Below are 22,508 nucleotides of genomic sequence, written 5' to 3'. Positions count from 1 at the left end.
TGAAGAGTGAAACCAAAAATCTTTAAATAAATACATGATGTTTAAGCAAAGTCCTTTTAGGCAAGTTCCTCCACTCGGCGGCCATATTGCAACGCTTTTTGGGCACTCATCGGGCATCCATTTCGGCAGAAATGCGCGTGCGCAAGGCTTCACGACACCAATCTTGCTCCAGCGGTGAGATCACAACACATGATTTGGCACGATGTCTTCACAACACACCACATGATTGGCTCAATGTATTCACATGTCAACATTTTGCCGCGGAAGGGGTGTGATTTGCGTAGACAACTGCCATATTGCCGTTACAAACTAAGCTCATGCATTTCTATGGAGGATTTTTTGAGTGCTGTATCTCCTCATTAGAAAGTCGGTTTAAGTATGAATTGTTTTTTTTTGTGTTATTTGACTAAAATATAATATTGATCCTTAACATGGTAAAAAGCCTAATATACTGTAACTTTTCACTGTGGCATAGTTCTGAATTTGTGTTTATTTAAGGCCGCAACAATGGTCCTTTTGGTCACAACATGGGATTTTTGACACTATAGTGATAATGACTTGTCCAATCAACAAAGAAAAGCATACATTGGATGTAAAATATGGGTCTAGGGACCTGAGTAATATTTCAATGTGACTTTTTCAGAGATATTGACATGAAAATGGACTTAAAATAAGAAGAACATAACAAAATTGGATTCCTTGTATCAAACAAAGTGAAACTACATTATACAACAATTTAAGACTAAAGGAAGCTGAGATATAACCTTTTCTCTTTTCGGCGGGGGCCATTTTGGATTTTATGGATAACTGTCACTAGGGGGGCCACCCCAACTTGTATCCATGGATTTTTGAAAACCTTAGGCCTATACCTAACACCCTGCCAAAAATCAAAAACGTATCCAGAAGTGCCCAATCTTCATGATTTTTCACATATTCCTTCCCAGCTAATAGGGTATGAAGAATGTTTACTGGAAATAACAAGTTTCCATTGTTATAAATAGCACAAACTCATGACAGCAGTAAACCTCGATTAAGATGATATGTAAACATCATCTCTGTTATAAATATCTGAATGGCCTTAATTGGCATGTCATCACATCAGAGCAGTCATACCAGCCATGGCATCACTGGGAAATCTGTGAGAGAGAACTCTTATCAAAAATTAACTTCAAAAAAAGTCCTTGCCCTCCTCTGTCAGGATAAGCATCACGTGACCGAAGAAGAATGGCTTTGGAGACTATGGGATGGTTAATTCCAGAATGACGGCATTACTTTTTCATGACAGGGAATGATAATTAGCCACTTTATTCAAGCTTGAATCTATAATGCATACTGAGTGCACTCTAAACACCCCCTGACACATTCAACATTTATTATGGCAACCGACATCATGACTTGCAACTATTCATTAATCCTCCAAATTAAGCATTATTAAATGATTATAGGCTAAATGCTACTGTAAGCTCAAGCTGCATTGTAGCCTAAATGTTGCAGCCAAAAAAACAATTTTCCCCAGTAATTTATATTCAGTCACGGTATTGTGGTATATTGTAAAGCACAAGAAAGGTTTCATGTGTTCACACAAAACATCATCTGCAGACTTTGTGTGTAATATATCCCATGTATTAAATGAGTAATAAACTGTAGCACTGCTATCTTTATGGGGTGAAAATCAGTGTGGGCATTCCTTTCTCATTCTTCCCACCAGGACCTGTGGTGATTACTGCTTAGATAGCTGAGAGAGCAGTCAGCTGAGAGCAGAGCCTGCCTGGGACTAGACCAAAGCCTCTGGGAGGGAGCACATGACCAGAGGGAGGGGGGGGGCGGCAGAGGGAGAGCATTGGGAGTGCCAATACTGAGTTGAAAGATTTGAAAGAAGAATTGCTTCGAAGTCTATATTTAGATGACTGAATCCATTTTAAGTGGATTGCAACACTTTGAGTAACAATTGTTGAGGACTCTGGGGTATACTATGGAGGGTGAAATGAATCATGTGTTCCCCTATACATCCATGAACACCATGATAGGCTAGGTCATTGAATAAAGGCAATCAATTAATTTATGTGTTTGAGTATGACTTTGATATGGCTTCCCAATGAAAGATGTGTATGGCTAGGGAAGTATATGTCCAACCTCTAAAACATGTGTTTAAATTGTTTTCACAGATGACACTCGAAAGGGCGTGTTACGCCCCATTTTTAACGCAGCCTAGTTCGCAAGGCAGGACCGGTGGTACCCGCTAATGGAAACAGCATCAGCGTGAAAGACCGTTTGCTGACAAGAATCACGTGTCCAAGCGTAACACTCACTCACATGGAAAAGTTGCCACTGCATGTGGCAGCCGAAATGTATCTGTCCGAATGTGCTGCAGCCTATTATGTTTTGAAAATGTTTTTCTAACCAAAGCTTTTTACTGTCATCTGACAATACATAACGAGCCACGATAAACGCCACAATCGGAATGGAAACACGTGTGAGCAGGTGCAACACATCAATTCTGTGAGGGAATCTCTTTCGGCTGGAGCAGGCAATTGGGGACCACGGAGCTGTGGGCTGTTTGTGTGCAATATACACAAAACAGGGGAAGGGCCGGTCAGTGTTTGCATCCTTCGAAACAGCTCCACCTGAAAATGCAGTGATTGCAATCTAAGACGTTTGAAAAGAAGAGGTCGACGTTTGCTTGATGCAGGACTTCGATTATTTTCACCAACGTCTTTAATAACCCAACATCTTAGACGACATTTCGGCAGCACCTGAGACGGGAAGCTCACACATACGAGCTGCAAGCCTCACTGACCCACTCGAAATTTGACTGCGTTCCGACCCTTGTGATGAGGACCGCACTCGGAGGCAGGACTGACTGAACACCGAATTCGGACGATCCCCATAGTCCCAATCATCTGCAGATCAGGCGGGACGCGAACCACATTGAAAACGTTGACCTCCGCCTTAGCATCCGATCATGGATCCAGAGGCGGACATGCGTGGCACCATGTCGAAAAAAACAATGATTGCCAAAATCTTTAAAGTTCGAAAGAGAAGAGAAATGCTCTTCGTACAAGTCTGTTTCATCTGCAGTGTTCTCCTCTTGGCGTGGTGTATGTCTGCGCTCCTCACAAAAACAGGTGAGTTTCAAAGGCCAGAATGGTTTATTGCAGGTAATAAATGTTGCGAGAAACTAGTCTACACAGGATAACTTGTATACAGTAGTAGTTTTGAGAGGGTGACCAAAGGCTATACGATGATATAGCGCAATTTGATACGCACTGGAGGTTGCCGTGATGTGCGGTTGATTTATCTTTTGGATACTTAAGAATACTGTAACGTTACAACCCACATGTGTTTCGGGACTGCAACGAATTAACGCTTGGTGTTCATGACAGGTCAACACAGGGCTGTCAACCCCTCCGTAGCCTAATTCAGAGAATGATGTGAGATGTAATTTTACTTGCGGAGCGCGCTTCCTACGTTAAATAATGTATTTACTATTTTGCCCATCTTGGCAAATTCATTGCCAGAGAGGGATTTTCTGTAAAACGATTACACAAGACTTGAGCACCTAGAATAACAGTGCGGAGGCTTCGACCCATATGTCCCTCTCTATTGAATTTGTCTCTGCTCGGACACCTGCTGTAGCCTAAGCGAGAGGGAAGGAGGGTTGGCCTCAGCTGCCGTGGGGATGGCGATGTGTCTCCCCTTCTTCACATTGTTCCCGTTTAAGGCATGTGCCCGACTACAACTAAATTTTAGTGTGCCGCAGTGTGAAAATTGCTCTCTCTCTCTCTCTCTCTCTCTCTCTCTCTCTCTCTCTCTCTGTCTCGATCATCATCAGCGGAGAACCAGGCATTACACAATAGGCGGTCGTTTGGCTTGATCCTCATTCGCTCTCTCTCTCTCTCCTACGTGATTCTCTGATTTCGCGTCACGCAGCTCCCACCGTAGATGTCCAGCTTGGGGAATAGCCGCGGGAGTGGAGTCGCCAGAGGATAGTATAGGGAGCGGAGGTTCGCAATATCTCATATCAGAGGCGGCTCACTCACCATTGATGGAATGTGAAGTCTCTCCCTCATTCTCTCTCGCGTTCTCTTTCCGTGACAACGCTTGATCCGTTCACAACACTAAAACGCAGGAGCGCGGGAGAGAATGTGAGATGTAGGCTATCCACGGTAGGTTACAGTCGGGCATGAGTGTCAATCCTAGTTGTGTCGAGTAGGCTACTCGCTGAACGCACATTTGACACGTCAGGAATAATTTTGAATTATACACTGCATAGACAAAAGTATTGGGACGCCTTTCATTGCACAGGAACTTCAACGACATCCTGTTCTAAATCCATATTCATTAATATGGAGTGGAGTTGGTCCCCCCCTTTACAGCTGTAAAAGCTTCCACTCTTTTGGGATGGATTTCCACAATATTTTAGACTGAACATTTTGGTCCATTTATTCAGAAAGGTATTTGTGAGGTCAGGCACTGATGTTGGACAATTGGGGCCTGGCTTAGAATGTATGTTGTAGTTAATCCCAAAGGTATTTGAAGATGTAGAGAACCCTTTTCAAGTGATACATCTATTTAATTCTTCCATTAGTCATCCATTTAAAACATCTGAAGATATGAGTAATTGAGAGACATTGTATTTATCAGGGTCTTATTATTGATATTAAATAATTGATGTTTAACAGTTTAATTATATGGTAAAGTCACAGGGGTTGATGACCAATTATATAAATGTGTGTTTTTAAGTGACCTATAGTGGATCAGTAGCTGGCAGTGTACTGCACCCTTATGTCAAGATCTTTAGGTCCCCTTTGATATCAAGCAGGATTCTCCAAGTTCAACAGCTGCTGTGAAGTAGATAGCCGGAACCCTGTTAAATGGTTCTAAAACAAACCGTTGATCCAAGTAATATAATAATATATATAATAATATAACCTGGATACTCTCTGTACTGGGAGTACTCTAAGGAAAAGAAATCGAGCAGAAGTACATAGACAGGCGGAGCCAAGCTAATAATAGGCTAATAATAGGCCTTTCAAATGATTTCATGTCCTTAACTGTTATGGTAAAAGACCACTACAGAAGACTGTAGTATATTTGGTTTCAAAATAGCATGCTGTGTGTTATTTGTGCACTTTTGCTTTCTAAAGCAAATGTGGTCTGCATTTACAACAGCTGGGATTACACCTAGGTAGTGAATATTATTTTCTGTGGTAATCTGAAATCATATTTCATTTCATGAAGTGGAATACACAAGGCCTCATGACAGAATAGCGCAGAATAGCGCATCTCTCTCTCTCTCTCACACACACACACACACACACACACACACACACACAAACACACACACACACACACACACAGCAGTTATTTTTATTAAAATACAAATGTATGACCAATAGCAAACAATTGTGTCAAAACTTATCTAGATCATAAATCATCAGCTCACTCGACTGTTGTCCTTAAAGACAGTCCTAGTCAGACTGCAGGGTTTGCATCAGCATTGTTTGGCTCTGGGATGCAGTGGCATGACGTGGAGTGCATCATTGGCTGGGCTTCAAAGTGAAGTCAGCGTCATTCCTTTTTTCACGCTATCCTGAGCTTGTCCCTGGTGAACTATTTGGTTCTGCTCCAACCCCCTAAAAAAGACAAACCCCTCTGCTGTGCACCAGACCCTGGTGTTCATCGCAGCCTTGAAATGACATTGGGTTGTTACAGACATACACATACTCTATGGAACATAAGAAAAATTCGGAATCCAGAGAAATATTGCAAAGAGTACCACATTGTATTCACACCTGGCATTAAGATGGCAGGATGTTTTAATTAAGTCAGTATAGGATTACTTTTAAAGTTATGTTTTTTTTTAAATTCACCTCATGCATCAGTATGAATGAAATTATGCAATATGATTGGAAAGAGACTGCGCTATTATTAAGAATCTACTGATGTTTCTGTTGTACAGTAGTTGTGTGTGTGAATTTCACATCAGTAGATTCTTAATAATAGCACACAGTCTCTTTCCAGTATTTCTGAAGGAGGAAGGCACTTACTGACTTTAGCCCTTCATCCTTGGCAGAGTTACAGAAAGAGGTGTACATTTGGTCCCGACACATCCCCCTGGTGTTTATTAATTACATTAGAACAACATGGGGCTTAAAGGATTACTCCAGCTTGATATCATGAAGATGAGGCTGCTCCACCTGTTAGCAGCGGGTGGGAAGAGGGACCGAGGCAGGGAGGGTCTGCAGCCGTCCACCGTCCTCCCAGATGCTTTGTGAGAGCTGCTCGTCCACAGATGTGAGCCCGTCATTATATCAGGAGCACGCATCTGGAATGATAATGGCCGGCAGGGAGTCCACTGTTTAATCAGTGGTTGAATTTTAAACTGAGCAGGTCCTCCACTACCACTAAGGACTGTGGCGTTGTATGATTTATGAGTCTCTGAGGATGGGTGTGTGTGTGTGTGTGTTTGTGTGTTGAAATGAAGGTAGAGAAGGTTATGAGTTTGTGAGTGTTCAATGTTTAATTTCACCATGATGTACTGTACATATGTAACTGTGATGCCTAAATAGTGTGTATGTGTATGTAAGGGTATTACAATGGGAGCCCTGTATGTTTGGTGAGATTAATAAATGTAAATCCGCAAATAAGTGCTCCATCAGCTACTTATCCTGGGGATAGAGTTTTAAATCTAGAGTACCATTTTCATCCATACCGCAGTTCAAGTGACCAGTGACTGAGTCATAAACCCTTTACAGGGTCTTCATAGGGTTTCCGCAGGGATCAAACTTTTCATTCACCAGCTTGCAACAGTAGCAGGATGCTGGGTGGACAGATGGAGGGACGGACCATAGATGGATGGATGGTTGATGATATTAGTGACGTGTGACTGGGTCTTTTGCAGGGCACGGCCTGGTGATGCAGGAAGGGGCGTTTGTGGCCACCGATCGCTTGGGCCGGAGGCTGATGGCCACAGCGGGAGACAATGAGACGGAACAGAAGAACTGCACAGAACCAGGTATTGTTAGAACTGTTATCACATTCCCCATTGCCCCAAGAGAAGAACTGCACAGAACCAGGTACTGTTAGAACTGTTAGAACTGTTATCACGTTCCCCATAGCCCCAAGAGAAGAACTGCACAGAACCAGGTACTGTTAGAACTGTTATCACATTCCCCATAGCCCCAACAGAAGAACTGCACAGAACCAGGTACTATTAGAACTGTTAGAACTGTTATCACATTCCCCATAGCCCCAACAGTAGAACTGCACAGAACCAGGTACTGTTAGAACTGTTATCACGTTCCCCATAGCCTTACTATGTCATCATCCCAGTTATTCTTATGAGTGATAGTGTTAGTAATCATTCAAGACATCTAAATAGGAGTTAGATTGAAACCATTAGTTGACACATACCAAGCCTTTTTTTTAGGTAGTTGGAACACGGAATATGAGCATCTTGCCTCTGGCCTTTGATTGACTGCATCTAGACACCTCTCCATCTCCAAAGTAGTCCAACATAGTCTTGATACATTTGTCTGTGTTTAATGACCACCAGATCCTAGTTTAGTTTAGGATGTGGGCATCTCTAGACTGGTCATCATGATTTAAATAGTACTCACTATAGGATGCTTTTGGTTTGATCTTTACATAACTTGAGTAAGTGTGAGTTGTGCATATAGCCCTGCACCAATGCTCAGTATAGTCATGTTATGTGAGAGAGTGTTTGTACCATGGAGGTATTATATATAACTGGAGAGAGTGACTAAGTCCCGCCCCCATTCATTTCAATGGCCCATGCTAGGCTAGCTACTTCAGCCAAAAAAGCATGAAATTGACCGCAGCCATCTTTACGAAAATGGCGTTTCATGGGTGTTCGTTTCTGGCACCAGCTAGAATTAGCCTATTAGATTCCACGTTACAGACGGAGACAACGTAAGGTACAACGGTATGTCGTTGATGAAGATTGGACATTCCCTCAGAGGAAAAGAAGTTGTTCGGGAACGCGCTTCACCTCGTTATAAGCGCAAATTCATTTAATTGGTTGGGATAACATTTTGGGAATGGTGGTAAAGTTTGCCCTGTCTCTGAAGTCCTAGGTTATTTAATGTGATGTTCATATGTGATAATAAACGATGCGAATCAATATTGTGTCACTTTAGGCTTCACAAATAATGATCCCTAAATACTATATTTGGACAGGTTGTAGGACTATTACGCAATAGGCTATCCAACGAAAATGACTTAATTAAGTAGACATGGTATGTATGAAACGTGTGGATAGCTGGGATTTTTGTTGCACCCAGTGTGAATTTGCAGCTTGTTAAGCCTAGGCTACATTTGCAGGCAGACGAAATGAAGCCAACGCAAGTTAAACTTCGATAGAAGCGCACATCCCTCGGGTATTGTGGTTCGAGCAGGCATAGAGTCTGCAACTGTTGTTGGACATTTGGCTTTTGCCTCGACTGGCAGCCTGAACATTTAAATCAAATGCATAGCCTAATCATGTCAATGTTGCAAGAAAGCAAACGAAATAAGTCATTGACATTTGTTTCGTTTTAAATCACTTGGCGAGACAGGTTATATGATCGATCCAGACGTTGCGTTCTACAGAACTACAGCCTGTGCGTTTTAAAATAGTCTTCATACACAACGCAATGAGTAGGCTAATAATTGGATATAGGTCATTGCTATGCATCTGCCAAAGTGTATGGTCATAGTCAGTTACTTTAAGGTAATTACTTGGCACCCCGCATATACGGCAAATATAGCCTAATATGACAACATTAACATTTTCTTTTATTTACACAAAGTCCGGTAATACAGCCTAAACCATGTAGGCATTAAGTCAAGTCAGTAGCTTAATCCAAGTAGTTAGTTGTTTTATTTGTCGTCTTCCAGAAATGCAAACCAACATGGACGCGCGAGGACGCTCGTGCCCAACACTAAACTCGTGCATGAACTGTCATCTACCAATCAGCATGTAAAAACTGGTGCCGGAAGTTGCAACCATGTAACGCCATGTTTTCAAAAATGTCGGCGGCCAAATGCCATGCTAAGTGGCTGAAGCTAACCCTTCAAATCCTGACCCCCTGGTTTGTACCAGTCCTGAGTGAGTGACATTCTGGATTGTGCTGACATTGTTACCCACCTTTTCTGTCACTTCTCCTGAATCACATCTCATTTAACTGTGGTCCATGTACAGTAATTACAAAAATTATTCATCGCGCATAACTCGTGCGAGTTCAATCATGACATTGGCACAGTTCCTGGAAAACTGACTGTGAATTGTTGGAAAGACGAATTTGAGACTGTGTGTGCTTTCTGAGCGTAGAGGTGAAGAGGTTGTTACTCACTTGTCACCTCTTCCCATCCGCCTTCCCATCCAGTCTTTACCTCTGATTTCCACTGTCACATTTTTCACTCGCACTCTCTTTAAAAAAAGAAAAAGACAAAAAATGGATTGATGTATTTGAGAGACTTTTAGGGGCCAGGGCTGTCACGTGCGGTCTAATAACGGCACAGACAGCACTATATTTAGCTCTCCATTTATCTGACTCTGCCTCTGACCTAACCGAGAGTATTGAATGACTGTTCCTCCGTTACTCATCAAAAAAGAAAAAAGGAAGAAGAAAAAAGAAAAAGAGAAAGAAAAACCCAGGGGCAGAGTCGACCGCCTCGGACACTCATGAAGGGAAAAGGGCGAGCGAGTCGTGCTTATGATACAGTTCCGAGGCGAGTGCACAGTTAGCACTTTGGGCTGACAGGAAGAGGATATCTGCAGGGTCTGAGTCGTTTTTATTTTTTTTTATTATTTACAGTAGTGCGGGGCAGGGTGCTTGAATGTGAATGACTACCGTGTCAGAGGGAAAAGGCCATGTTTGCAGATTAGTGGATTAGTGTCTTTTTATATTTTATTTGATCTTATTTTATTTTTGGCAGTTAATCCACGTCGGTTCTGGTTTAGGTATAGGGTTGCTTGGACCCCAGCTGCAATGTGGGTAGATCTGTACTGCAGTCTGTAATGCATGCATAATTATACAAATGACAGCAACATTGTTCTTCATAAGAAAACGATTAATAATGCACATGCATAGATGCAAATGCACTTGTGGAGCAACACATACAGTATAATGTGCACTATCATGCATCGCCATGTACACAAATGTGTCAATTCACCATAAATAATTGAGCATACAGTTAGGGTGCATGCAGACGCTTGCTGAAAAGGCTGGTTGACTGGAGAAATGTAGGAGATTTTTGAAAACAGAAAACATGGCTTGTTAACCTGATTGCTTAGTCATAATGAGCTTGAAACATGTCAGCAATGCAGATGGACTGACACTCGCATAGCGTATGGTCAAGCCAGTCATGTTTCAAAGCCACTTTGAAATGAGTTTGAAGGGGGATCTTTGATTGGGACAGATGCTGGCTCGCAAGGAGTGGGTCATTAAATGAACACACTTCCTGTGCCTTTGTCATCTTAGTAATGTATTATACATGAACATTTTTATAGTGTCAGAGCCAATTCAAAAGAACCAGTGTATTATCTATTTCATCTTGTCCTCTGTGTAAAGAATATAAAATGGTACATTCCTAACTACTGCATTCATTATTAGTAAAGAGACATTTCCGAACATTTGAAAGGGCTGAATTCTTTTGAAGTGTACATTTTCGTTTGCATTAATTATAATCCTGACACTGAAACAAAAAAGCCTAAAAGGCATTCTTTGCATAGTGTATATGCTGTGACATCCAAATAGGTACATTGAAGTACTTCATAAGTACTAGGGATAAATCCAGGGTTGTCTGAGTGCTGGTGTAAAACTAACTGCTGTTGAAGTTGTGTGATAATCTCCTGTCTTTGCTATGTACCAGCCATTGCTTCTGAGAGGTGGTGAAGTCCTCTCACCCTAACGGCGACGATGAATGTATATGACAGTGACGATCGTAACTTGTTGCAAACGCACATGGGAGTAAATTGCGTTCACAAGTTGACATCCTGTCCAAACATAGATGCCGTGCCGCGCCAGGTCCAGCCCTGCCACCGGCTGCAGTCGCCCTCGCTGTCGTCGGACGTTATTCTAATGCCGTTAGACAGTCTGCTTGCTAAGTGTGGATGGAAATTCCCTGACTGGATGCAAATGAAATGTCAAGCGTCTCGGCGGCCACTGCTCTCTCTCCCTAGACGGTGGCTAGTGTGGGGGGGGGGGCAGATAGACGGACGGTCCGTCCAGCCCAAGTGTGTGGCGTAACAGGAGCCTGGTGAATGCCCCAGGACAGGGCAGTAGAGCCCCGATAACCCCCCCTCCCCCATCACGATCAGAGCCTGAGGCCCTCTGTTGAGTGGTGAGGGAGGGCGCAGGCTGATGGAGGGTCTCCATGAAGGACAGCAAGGACGAAGGTCACCTAGCATCGCCTGAACATCCCCTCTCTCCGTTAATGTCTTAGTACGGTAAAGCACAAGAGTCAGTGCATCACAATCCATTTGAAATGGCCCATGTCTAGTCAAGGAGGAAACTCATCATAGATTGTTTGGGGTGAGGTGTTATGATGCCAGCGTTTTAACGTCCCATACTAGCTGGGAAGTGAACAGCTCTTATTTACTGATCTGTGACACCAGCAAATAGTCAGGTTAGGTGTCCGGTCCTCCAACAGAAGGCTGAATTCAGAGAACAGAATCTATGATTCCAGCAGTGGCTTTCTGGCGGACAATTGCAGAAATTTCCGGAACCTTTTTTCCGCTGCCCTTCCGTGTCGACGATCAGTGTGGACCACTGGAACTTTGAGTGCCCACCCCTGCGAGGACACCGCTGACTCCAAGCCAAGCATGAAATGTGGCAAACGACTATAAACGCTGGCCAGCTGTGAGAAAAGTCTGAATGTGAAAGAGTGAGAAATGTTCACATCGGAGCTACTGGAGCCAGGGAGAGAGAGAGAGAGAGAGAGAAAGAGAGAGAGGAAGAGAGAAAGAGAGAGAGGGAGAGAGAGGGGACACCAGGGAGATGTGGAGCATGACAGCAATGCGCAGAGGCCCATAGCAAATAGAGCAAAATCATCGCAATGCAGCCAGCCGGGCATGCACTGCATTAAAGCATGTTTGGATCATTTATGAGGTGATAAGTTACAGAGTAACAGAGCCAGAGTTCACTCACAGGTAACAGTCATCTAAAACCTGCCCACAAAGCTGGCCACACTGCCAAGCACCAATGGCAAAATGAAGAATAGCCTTTATGGACAGTACAGTGCAGATGCTCAGTGCAGATGCAAGCTAGCTGAGAAATACACTGCCACTGTGGTGTATAAGGGGCTGCCAAGGTCTCAGGAGATAAACTGCCACCACAAGGTTTGAGAAACTGGGCAATAGCTACTTTTTACCTGCAACTTTTTACCTGCAAAAGATGGTCACTTGGGTTGATGTATCCTTGTATATGCACAGTATGTAGCATAGGACATTGTAACCACGTTCTCCACCCCATAATAATGTGTGGCATTGATCTTTCATGTTCCTCCTCATGCCTGCCAATACCGCACCCTTGTTCTTCATAAAGGCTCTAGCAATTATGGTGATGGTCAGTGATGTCAAAGTGTATTGATGCAACATTTTCTCTATGGCATTTCTCACCGAAGTACTCAATAGCTTTGTGTGTAAATCAATGGAAGGGGCCAATTTGCCCATTGCAGGGATTCATGTGGACATATGGTAGGGGTCAGTGGTTGACGTTTTTTTTTTTTTGTGAACTGCATGGTGTCTTTGTCAAGCTGCTGCTCAGGGTTTTGATGGAAGGCTATTGAATATTGGTGTCCTTTGTGAGTCTCTGTTGCTCCTTGTGGTCAGAGGCTTGTGTATGGCAGAGTTAACCTGCCCCCATCTCGTGACCACCCACCCCACAGGGATAGTGGTGGACACACACACACATGCGCGCGCACACACACACACACGCACACACACACACACACACAGGAATGATCAAAAAAGCCATGCATGCATGCACAGAAGCAAACACACACACACACACACACACACACACACACACACACACACACACACACACACACACACACACAAACACACACACACACACATACACACACACACACACATACACATACACATACCGTATTTTCCGGACTATAAGTCACACTTTTTTTCATAGTTTGGCTGGTCCTGCGACTTATAGTCAGGTGCGACTTATATATGAAAAAGATTATATAATTGAACATGTTTTTAAATGTTAATTTATATTAACTGACATAAACCCTACATGAAACATTATCGTCTTTGCATACTTAAATCCTCAAATTACTGGCGGGATTCTTTTTATAGCTGGGCCTCAGATTTGGACAAATAAAAGCCAGTATAATTTTGTTTCAATTTAACTCATAAAATAGCTCTTCTTAATAATTTATATTGTTGGTTGGTTTAATATTGTTGCCAACGAAGTCATTGTCCTACACCATGAGTCTCCAACACATTGCTCTCAAGCTACCAGTAGCACGCAGCCCCAGGTTAACCTACATTTAGGTTAACAACACAATTGTTGTTGCCAGGCATCAGCCTACGAATTTTATAAAAAAGTAAATCATGCATAATTTAAAAAATAACTAAATTTAGGCTATCTTAGACCTCTCTGGCTATATGGAATAAGGTTTCCCTTGCAGCACAGCACACGTTCCATGAATGAATGAATGAATGAAAGCGGATGCCTTATCTCGCAATAAGCGGATGGACATCCCGACACTCTTTCATACATGAAACTTAATAGTGACCCAATGCCATTGATAGCCTACCGGTATGCTGCTCCAAACGAAAAGTATAGGCCTATGTCTCACAGTAAAACGCAAGAAATGAAGGCCCATAGCTGACTCGAATAGGCTACAAGCCATGGTCCAAATAAAGGTGCTGTGCTTTGCCCAGCCATAAATTCAGGATTCACGATAGTCTGTCCCCTAAACATTCCTCACCCGTTATCTGGACATGCATGAAAACATTTGAAAACAAAACTCACTGCCATGTAATATTTGATCGCTGTTTTGCTACTAATTATCTTTCACGTGAATACGCACAGAAAGTGAAAGTAGGCCTACTATGCACTCCGTGTCTGTAGCTGTCTGTTCACGTCCGCAATCGATTATAACGTATAATGGAGAACACATGCACGTTCTCTCGCGTTATATTATAGGCTGTCATGCTTCTGTGTTTGCGGTTCCTGATCGCTAAACGTTTGTTTTCCTTTCCTGTCGATAGCGGTTGATGTAGAAGCACGTAATAGGCTATAATAATTTGACTTTAGCGGTGACAAATCCTGCTGAGAGAGAGAGAGAGCAAAGAGAGAGAGGCACCCTTGAAGTGGTCCTGCGCGCGCGTGTGTGTGTCTCTGCATGGGGTTCAATTGAAGTCAGAGTTGGTCCGCTTTCAGGCCGCTCCATTATTAGATTAACGTCAGACAGTGCTGTAAAATGTGTGGGAATTTCTCGCATTATGATGGCTAGCGTTGCGGGACTTTTATTAGTATGCTCAATACTTAGTAATAATTTATGCGCAATCCTGCGCTGAAATTTAGGCCCTGGTTTTAAATGCGCATCTTTTTCTCTCGCTCTCTCAGCGAGCATTTGTTCTGCTTCCAGCTTGTGCCAATACGCTATATCGTCCAAAATGCTTGATTGCATTGCATTCTCCACATTTGTAGCTAAAATTTCATGTACCACATCAGCATTTTTGTTCAGTGAATCTTTTGTAAATTGCTTTACAATTGCTGCAGCTTCGGTCTGCACGTCCTTTTAAAACCGCATATTTTTCTCTCTCGAGCATTTAATCTGCTGCCGGCTTGTCTCTCCACATCGTCCAAAATGCTTGATTGCATTGCATTAGCAAAATTTTCATGTACCATATAAGCATTTTTGTTCAGTGAATCTTTTGTAAATTGCTTTACAATTACCATCGGGCCTATATGCCTATTGCCTGGCTTGCCTCAGCTTCGGTCACGTCCTTTTAAAACCGTCTTTTTCTCTATCGTGAGCATTTAATCTGCTGCCAGCTTGTGACTCCACATCGCCCAAAATGCTTGATTGCATTGCATTCTCCACATTTTTAGCAAAATTTTCATGTATCATATCAGCATTTTTGTTCAGTGAATCTTTTGTAAATTGCTTTACAATTACCGTCGGGCATATAGGCCTATCGCCTGGCTTGCTTCAGTCACGTCTAAAACTGCATCTTTTTCTCTCTTGTGAGCATTTAATCTGCTGCCAGCCTGTGACTCCACATCGCCCAAAATGCTTGATTGCATTGTATTCTCCACATTTTAGATACATTTTGGTGTACCACATGGTATTTTCTTTCAGTGAATCTTTTGCTTTGCAATGACCTTCCTGTCCTCCTCTTGGCTGCCTTCACTCCTTCGTCTTCATTAACATTAATCTTTTTGGCCTCAATAATCCAGTTACATAGTCTCTGTTTTTGGTTTTGGATTTTGTGAAATACATTTCTAAATAAATGCGACTTATAGTCCGGTGCGACTTATATATGTTTTTTTCCTGTTCATGACGCATTTTTTGACTAATGCGACTTATACTCAGGAGCGACTTATAGTCCGGAAAATAAGGTAATACTATTTAGGCATCACAGTTACATATGTATAGTACATCATGATTAAATTAAACATTGAACACTCACAAACTCATAACCTACTCTCCCTCCATTTCAACACACACTCTCTCTCTCTCTCACACACACACACACACACAAACACACACACACACACACACACACACACACGCACACACACTCCCCATGCACGCATCCAGTCAGCAGAGCAGGATGTGACGCTGGCTGTCGAGACCTTGTGCATAATACATTCTAGCATTCTTTGGCCTCCAGCAATAGACAAGCAGTAAAAGAGAGTTCGAGTTCCTCTTGCTCTCTTGTTCTCTTTTTCTCTATTTGTGTCTGTCTGAAAGTGTGTGTGTATTTGTGTGTGTATGCCCCCCCCCCCTCTCTCCCTCTGTGTCTCTCTCTTTGTGTGTGTGTGTATGTGTCTGTGTGTGTGTGTGTGTGTGTGTGTGTGTATGTGTGTGTGCGTGTGTGGGTGCCAGCCCTATGAGATGCGAGAAAGAAGCGAGACAAGTCAAATACTTGTAAAAAAAAACTGAAAGTGATGAGGAACATGGAGACAGTTGCTCTGACAGGCTCGGCAAGGAAAGCGCGAGCAAAAAACTGAGGGAAGCTGAATACGGGAAAATAAGGTGAAATTCAACGATAGGATGGGGTAGAAGGAGGATGAAAGGAAAAGAAGCACTGCAGAGAGGTACAGGGATGAGGGAGAGAAGGAGTGAGTAAGAGGGAGAGAGAGTGCGAGAGAGAGAGAGATGAGGGATGAGTACATTCTCCTCCACTACTTGGAGACCTAAAGGCCAAATAGAGGTCATCTGACCTGTCACAATCATGGAATGTCTTTTTCCGTTACATGTGTGTGGTTGTGTGTGTATGTGTGTGTGTGTGTGTGTGTGTGTTCACATGTGTGTGTGTGTGTGTGTGTGTGTGTGTGTGTGTTCACATGAGTGTGTGTGTGTGTTCACATGAGTGTGTGTGTGTGTGTGTTCTACATGAGTAGTCTCTTTGTATCTGTACTGATGCATGAGTGTCTGTGTGATGCCTTAATGGTCTTTGTGTGTGTGTCTGCGTGCGTGTGTGTGTATGTGTGTGTGTGTGTGTGTGTGTGTGTGCACCAAGTATCTCCCGCAGCATTGTGAGCACAGGACAGCCAGGAAGTCTCCTCTCCTCTCCGCTCCCTTCCCTCCTCTCTTCTCCTCTCTTTTGCACACTTCTTTTCATCTTCTCTCATCTCCTATCCTCTCCTCTCTTCCCTCTCTACCTCTCTCCTCCCATCCCTTCCTCTCCTCTTTTCCTCTCCTCTCTCTCCCCTTCTCTCTCCTCTCCTCTCCTCCTCATCTCTCTCTCCCCTCCCATCCTCTCCTCTTTTCCTCTCCTGTCCTCTCTCTCCTCTCCACTCTCCTCCTCTCCTCTCTAGTCCTCTCTCCCCTCCACTCTCCTCCTCTCCTCTCCTCTTTCTCCTCTTCTCCTCTCCTCTCCTCTCTTCCTCTCCTGTCCTCTCTCTCCTCTTCTCTCCTCTCCTCTCCTCCTCTCCTGTCCTCTCTCTCCTCTTCTCCTCTCCTCTCCTCTCCTCCTCTCCTGTCCTCTCTCCCCCCCTCTCCTCTCCTCCTCCTTTCCTCTCCTCTCCTCTCCTCTTCTCCTCTCCTCTACTTCTCTCCTCCCCTCCTCCCCTCCTCTCCTGTGCACCCAGCGAGTGCTGTTTGTTTTGGGGGCAGCCTTAATGAATCTCCCCTGCAGCATCTGTCCCACTCAACCTCTGCTGATTAAATAACAGGCTCTAATGCCTTTTACTTTTAAATACGCCACGTTTGAAGACTCACACCAACCCAACACACGCTGCATAGACAGAGATTAAAAAATGAAAGTGAAGAAAGCGAGAGAGAGGGGGGGGGGGGTGGGTTCTGCAGAGAGCTTGCTGATGCTGTGAAAATGTGATATATACTGTATATTGGTAAATCCAAAGCCTAATGAGGATGCACTCTTGATCCGTGCATACTGTACTTTCTGCACTGTGTAATACTCTGGAGTATGAGTTCCTTAAAGGGTATCGGTTCTCCGGGAGATATTTACTCATTTGCGTATTTCCTCTGCTCTAGTAGATGGGGCTGCTGGCGCTGCAGTGTTTCTGCTGTCAGGGCTAATGTGCTGCTGCTCTGGGCAGCAGCAGAGACAGTTACTTGTTCTGCTTTTTAGTTAGTGTAGTTGGTTGGTTAGGATGCTGCATTTTTCACAGAGAACATTAATTTACCTTCAGACTGGAATACATTTTACTTTTTTTATGTAGCAGACACTTTCACCCAAAATAACCTCTTTTACTAAACACATAAACATTATCATCAGTGTGTGGGCCATGATCATAGTGGTCAAGTTTATGGTTTATGTATTTGTACAGTTTTTACCAATTATTTATCAATGATCAGCTATACAGCATGACTTAGCGGACAACCTTTTGCTACTTCTGAAGTGCAGCTATGTTGTGCCATGTTTGAGGTGTGGTTGGCTGTTTGCTGTTAGTTGCACACGTGAATAACATTCTTTAAATCAATAGTTAATGGTATCAGTTACAGTAACAGCTCCCCCCAATGTAGTTGAAATTCTTGTCATTTGGTGGAATTGTTAGATATATGATAGACCAGGGATTCCCAAACTGTGGTACGCGAGCTGCCACTAGGGGGTACGCGAGATGAAAAGGGCAATGGCGGAAAGGAGTTAAAAATGATTAATTAATTAATACTCTAATTAATGAATAAATAATAGATAATTTCGAATCGGGTTATAATGATATGGAAACGTGAAATTAAAGGAAATCATTTGTAAACAATAGGCTATGTTTTCATTAAAAAAAATAAGCTACACACAATACACGTGATTTTCATGCGGGCAGCCAGAATATCTGGCGCGTTAGTTTCGTTGAAGTATAGGCTAGGTAGAACGCTGCGCAAACATGGAAAAGTGGCTAAAAACAGGGACACTGTCCAAAAGTTCTAATTAAAGCGATCGAAGAGGAGAAGCGAGAGAAACAGAGCAGGACACATGTAACGATGGGATGGGGGCAGACTAATGAAGGTGGAGATGGAGCGCAGGGGGATAAAAGAAAGAACGAGACAGAAAAGACTGCGCGAAGAAAACAAAAGTATGATGAGGCATACAGTATAGTCCTAGGCCTCACGTGGATTGGGAGACAGACTGCCCAAAGCCACAGTGTGTGGTCTGCAGTGAGATGCTACGTAACCATTCTAATGTGGTTCTCCACACTGTTTGTTTTTTTTAACGTGAGAGCTCATAGACCAGTTGTACATTTTGATTGTTATTATGTAGGGCGGCTAATTAAACAAGGATGCCTGGAATGCGTCAATAGAATGTGTTACTTTTTTATGTGTTGGATGGTGGGGGTACGCGAGCCGAGTCAGGATGTAGAAGGTGGTCCGCGGGGAAAAAAGTTTGGGAACCGCTGTGATAGACAATACGTTATTGTAAAGTCGAGATATATAGATAGATAGATAGATAGATAGATACTTTATTGATCCCCAAGGGAAAATTCAAGGAAGTCAGTGTTCAGTGAAAGATGCAATATCATACATGTTGAACAGTCACTATTTTTTAATCTGAATGTGTAGTTAAAGCCAAACCAGCTATTAACTGAGTAAATGCATGATGTTTTGACAGGATACAGGCATGGCTGTCCCCACATGTCCTGGTCCTTTCCTTTTCAGCAGCAGTGAGTGAGTGTGAGGAGTCATTGGACATTGCTCATGGGTAACCACATACACACCCACGCACACACACACACACACACACACATTTACTCCAGCACACAAAAACACAGCGTCACCATACAGTGTTGCTTGCTGTCAGGATTCAGAGGCCATGCATCTTAATATTACCAGCTTCCAGTGAGTCTCAGGGCTGGTGAGGTGGTGGAGGTGATGGAGTACAGTGGGGTTTCGGTGGTTGTGGTCATTAAGGAGCGTCCTTCATCTCTGTCATGCGCGCACACACACACACATACACACACACACACACACACACACACACACACACACACACACACACACACACACACACACACACACACACACATACATTCTGCAGGAAGGTCTGCTGGTGGAGTGGCTACATCACAGGGAAACACGGTCAGAAAACACTCATCTGTCTCTTCCCTCTGCTCTCAAGCTGCTGCTGGTTGAACACAGATGCTATCAGCCATGGGGTTTTACTCCATCTTCAGCAACATAAATAGCCACCATGTCCCGAGGACGGGAGGGGTGAAGAGGGGGTGGGGATGGAGCTTAATGATGGAGCTTCTACTCAGAATGTGCTGGAAGAGAACTTTAGTGTTATTACCCAGAATGCCTTTCTCTCATATAGCCCTTTTTACCCCCCAACCCCCCCCCCCTCTCCAGCACACACACACACACACACCCCATGCACACCACACACACATACACCACCATGGGCAGTGGCAGTAGGGGGTGTGTCAGCCTCTCCATCTCCTGCTGAGTGAATGAGATTTTAATGTGGACCGGCTAATGGACTTCATCAGAAGGAAGAGCAGGTCACACAGGCCCTCTGTCCCAGCACATCATGTCCAGGAGCCGGCCAAAACCCAGATCCATCAGTAAAGAGGCCATTATGTCTGGCCAGCTATTAAAGATGCGTTTCTTGTTAGCGTCTGGGGGCAAAAAGCAGAAATCCTGGACTTGGTTTTAGGATCTGTGCTTCTTGTTTCCCCAACACAAAACGGAGACACGTGTCAGCAGGGAGCCGGCAGTCATAATTCATGAATGTGTGAAATGGAAGCGGACTGCTGTTAAATGATTGATCCTGGGCGGTTGTCTTTTTTTTCCCTTCTTCTTCCTCTTCTTTCTCTTCTTTTCCTTCCCTGCGTGGCGCAGCCTCTTTGGGGAGTACTCTTTCTCTCATTCTTTCTCTCGTTCCCCCCCCCCTTTCTCTCTCTCATTCTCTCTCTCTTGTTCTCTCTCTCTCTCTCTCTCTCTCTCGCAGCTGGGAGCCAGGAAGAAGCGACAGTCGGGCAGACGCTAAGCGGAACAGAGCGTTCTCTCGGCTCGTTCTTTCTCGTGTGCGGGCCGTGTGCCATGTGTCGTGTGCCGCCTTGCTGTCACTCCCGCTTCCCCTTCCTCTCCTGACACAAATCAGATATTAATGATGACGTCCCGGATCAATAGCGACGTGTCTTTACTGATTTGTGAAAGCGACAAACGTAACGCAGAATGCTGACGAAAGCAAAAAAAAAAACATATTTCTGTGCAGAGTTTTGCCTGACAGGAACAGCCTGGCCTGAATTCAACAAGATCTGTGTCAGTTTCAGGTCAGTTTTGTAATAAAATGAAACAGAACATTAAGCACAACAAGGGTTTCATCTGTTAGGCAGGGCTGTAATCCAGCAATATTTTGATTAAAGGGGACTGAGACTAGCTCGCAGCACTAAGCTGTCATGTTCAACACTTGTTGGAATACTCACCTTTTCTGCTAGACGATTCCACAAAGAAACCCACTCTTTGTTTGTCTTTCTTTCATTCAACGGAGATCAGTGGAGATGCATTCTCTTCAGTCATGCCCATTCTTTGCACTCAACAGATATGTGAGGCAGATGAACCACCTACTCTGTAGGCAGCATTCCCAACTCACGACTCAGGGCTAGGATTGGCTTGGATTGATGTCAGAGATTTAACTCATGCCAAACCCATTCATTCATAGCTGTTGTTCATGACCTGAAAGCTTGAAGTCATGGTCTTCTTCAGCTTCATGGTCTTGCGGGGCAGATGAGAGATGTTGCTTGTCAAGCACTGTGCTTATAAAGTGCTTATGAAATCACTAAGAGCCTGAGAGACTCTTACAGTGGGACAGACAAGAGAAGTTATTGAATTTATTTTTTACTGTGCATAGGTTCTGGCACAGGTTGTCCTTTACTACATTGTTATATATCCTGGCAATATAATACTTCATTGTCCGTTATTACTTCAAAACACTTTAATCAGTTTTTTTATTTGGTTGGGGATGTTCTTTTGTGTTGCACTGCGACCTGCTGTGAAGCATAGCCTTAATGTGGAGCACAGCCTTAATGAAATCATCAATGGACCACTGTGTTATGCAGTAAGACTGGTCTGAACCCACACCAGTGCCGTGTAGCATTCCCAGGATGCTGCTTATAGGACTGTATGTGAGTGAGATTAGCAGGGTGTTTAACAATGTGTCCTTCAGCTAAAAGACCTTTGCTGATTTAAAAGGCGACAAGCAGTCTTTTGTAAACACATTGCCCCATAAGTCATGTATCTATATATATATATCACACATCTGCAGTGTATGTGATAACACAAGTTATTAACACCATTACAGGTCAAGATGAAATAGAATTGGGTTGAAGTGTACTGTACCAATTCATATGCAGCCATCGTTTGAGAAATAAAATATGCTCATCCAATCTCTCATGAGAAATGGCACACAAAGTGGGTCGGGAAATATAAAGTGTGCATAGCTGCCTTGCTGCCTAGATACGAGGACATTTCCTACCAGTTCAGTTATTCCTATAGCCTACTTAAAGGTTGGATATGTTTATAAACTGCATCTGCACCCAGACTTGTCTGAAAATGACTTTGAAATATGGCATCATTTTCTTTTTCTTTTTTTATGTGATTGTTATTTTACCCCTAGGAAATGGACTCTGAAATTCAGCCAACTCTTTAGAAGGGAAATCTCACTAGACCTCATAATTACTTACTGGATTTAGAAAGAGAGAAAAAGGGGTGGGATGGTAGAGAACATCATGTGTGTGGAGGGGGGGGGGGGTTGTGAGAGAAAGAGAGAGAGAGTGAGAGAGATCGCCAAATCGTTGTGAGCAATTTGTCAGGTATCCAGAAAAACAGCGAAGCAAGTG

At 43.5% G+C, this 22,508-nt stretch overlaps 1 protein-coding gene across 2 annotated transcripts in view; it reads left to right on the top strand.

The window, feature by feature from the left end:
- The first annotated feature begins 2,992 nt into the window (after nt 1-2,992).
- slc24a4a (solute carrier family 24 member 4a) overlaps nt 2,993-22,508 on the top strand; it is a 38,033-nt gene continuing 18,517 nt past the window's right edge. For both annotated transcript variants that reach the window (XM_076299912.1, XM_076299910.1), the window contains exons 1-2: nt 2,993-3,125; nt 6,905-7,018. In XM_076299912.1, the coding sequence (XP_076156027.1) occupies nt 2,993-3,125; nt 6,905-7,018 (247 nt within the window). The remainder of the gene's footprint in view (nt 3,126-6,904; nt 7,019-22,508) is intronic.

Source organism: Alosa pseudoharengus, unplaced genomic scaffold (genome assembly GCF_046254945.1).
Source record: "Alosa pseudoharengus isolate Yale_2024_CS ecotype anadromous, Long Island Sound unplaced genomic scaffold, YU_APseudo_1.1 YU_APseudo_1.1_scf_22, whole genome shotgun sequence".
NCBI lineage: Eukaryota > Metazoa > Chordata > Actinopteri > Clupeiformes > Clupeidae > Alosa > Alosa pseudoharengus.
The sequence above is the reverse complement of the archived record's forward strand: the minus strand, read 5'-3'. Positions and strand labels throughout refer to the sequence as shown.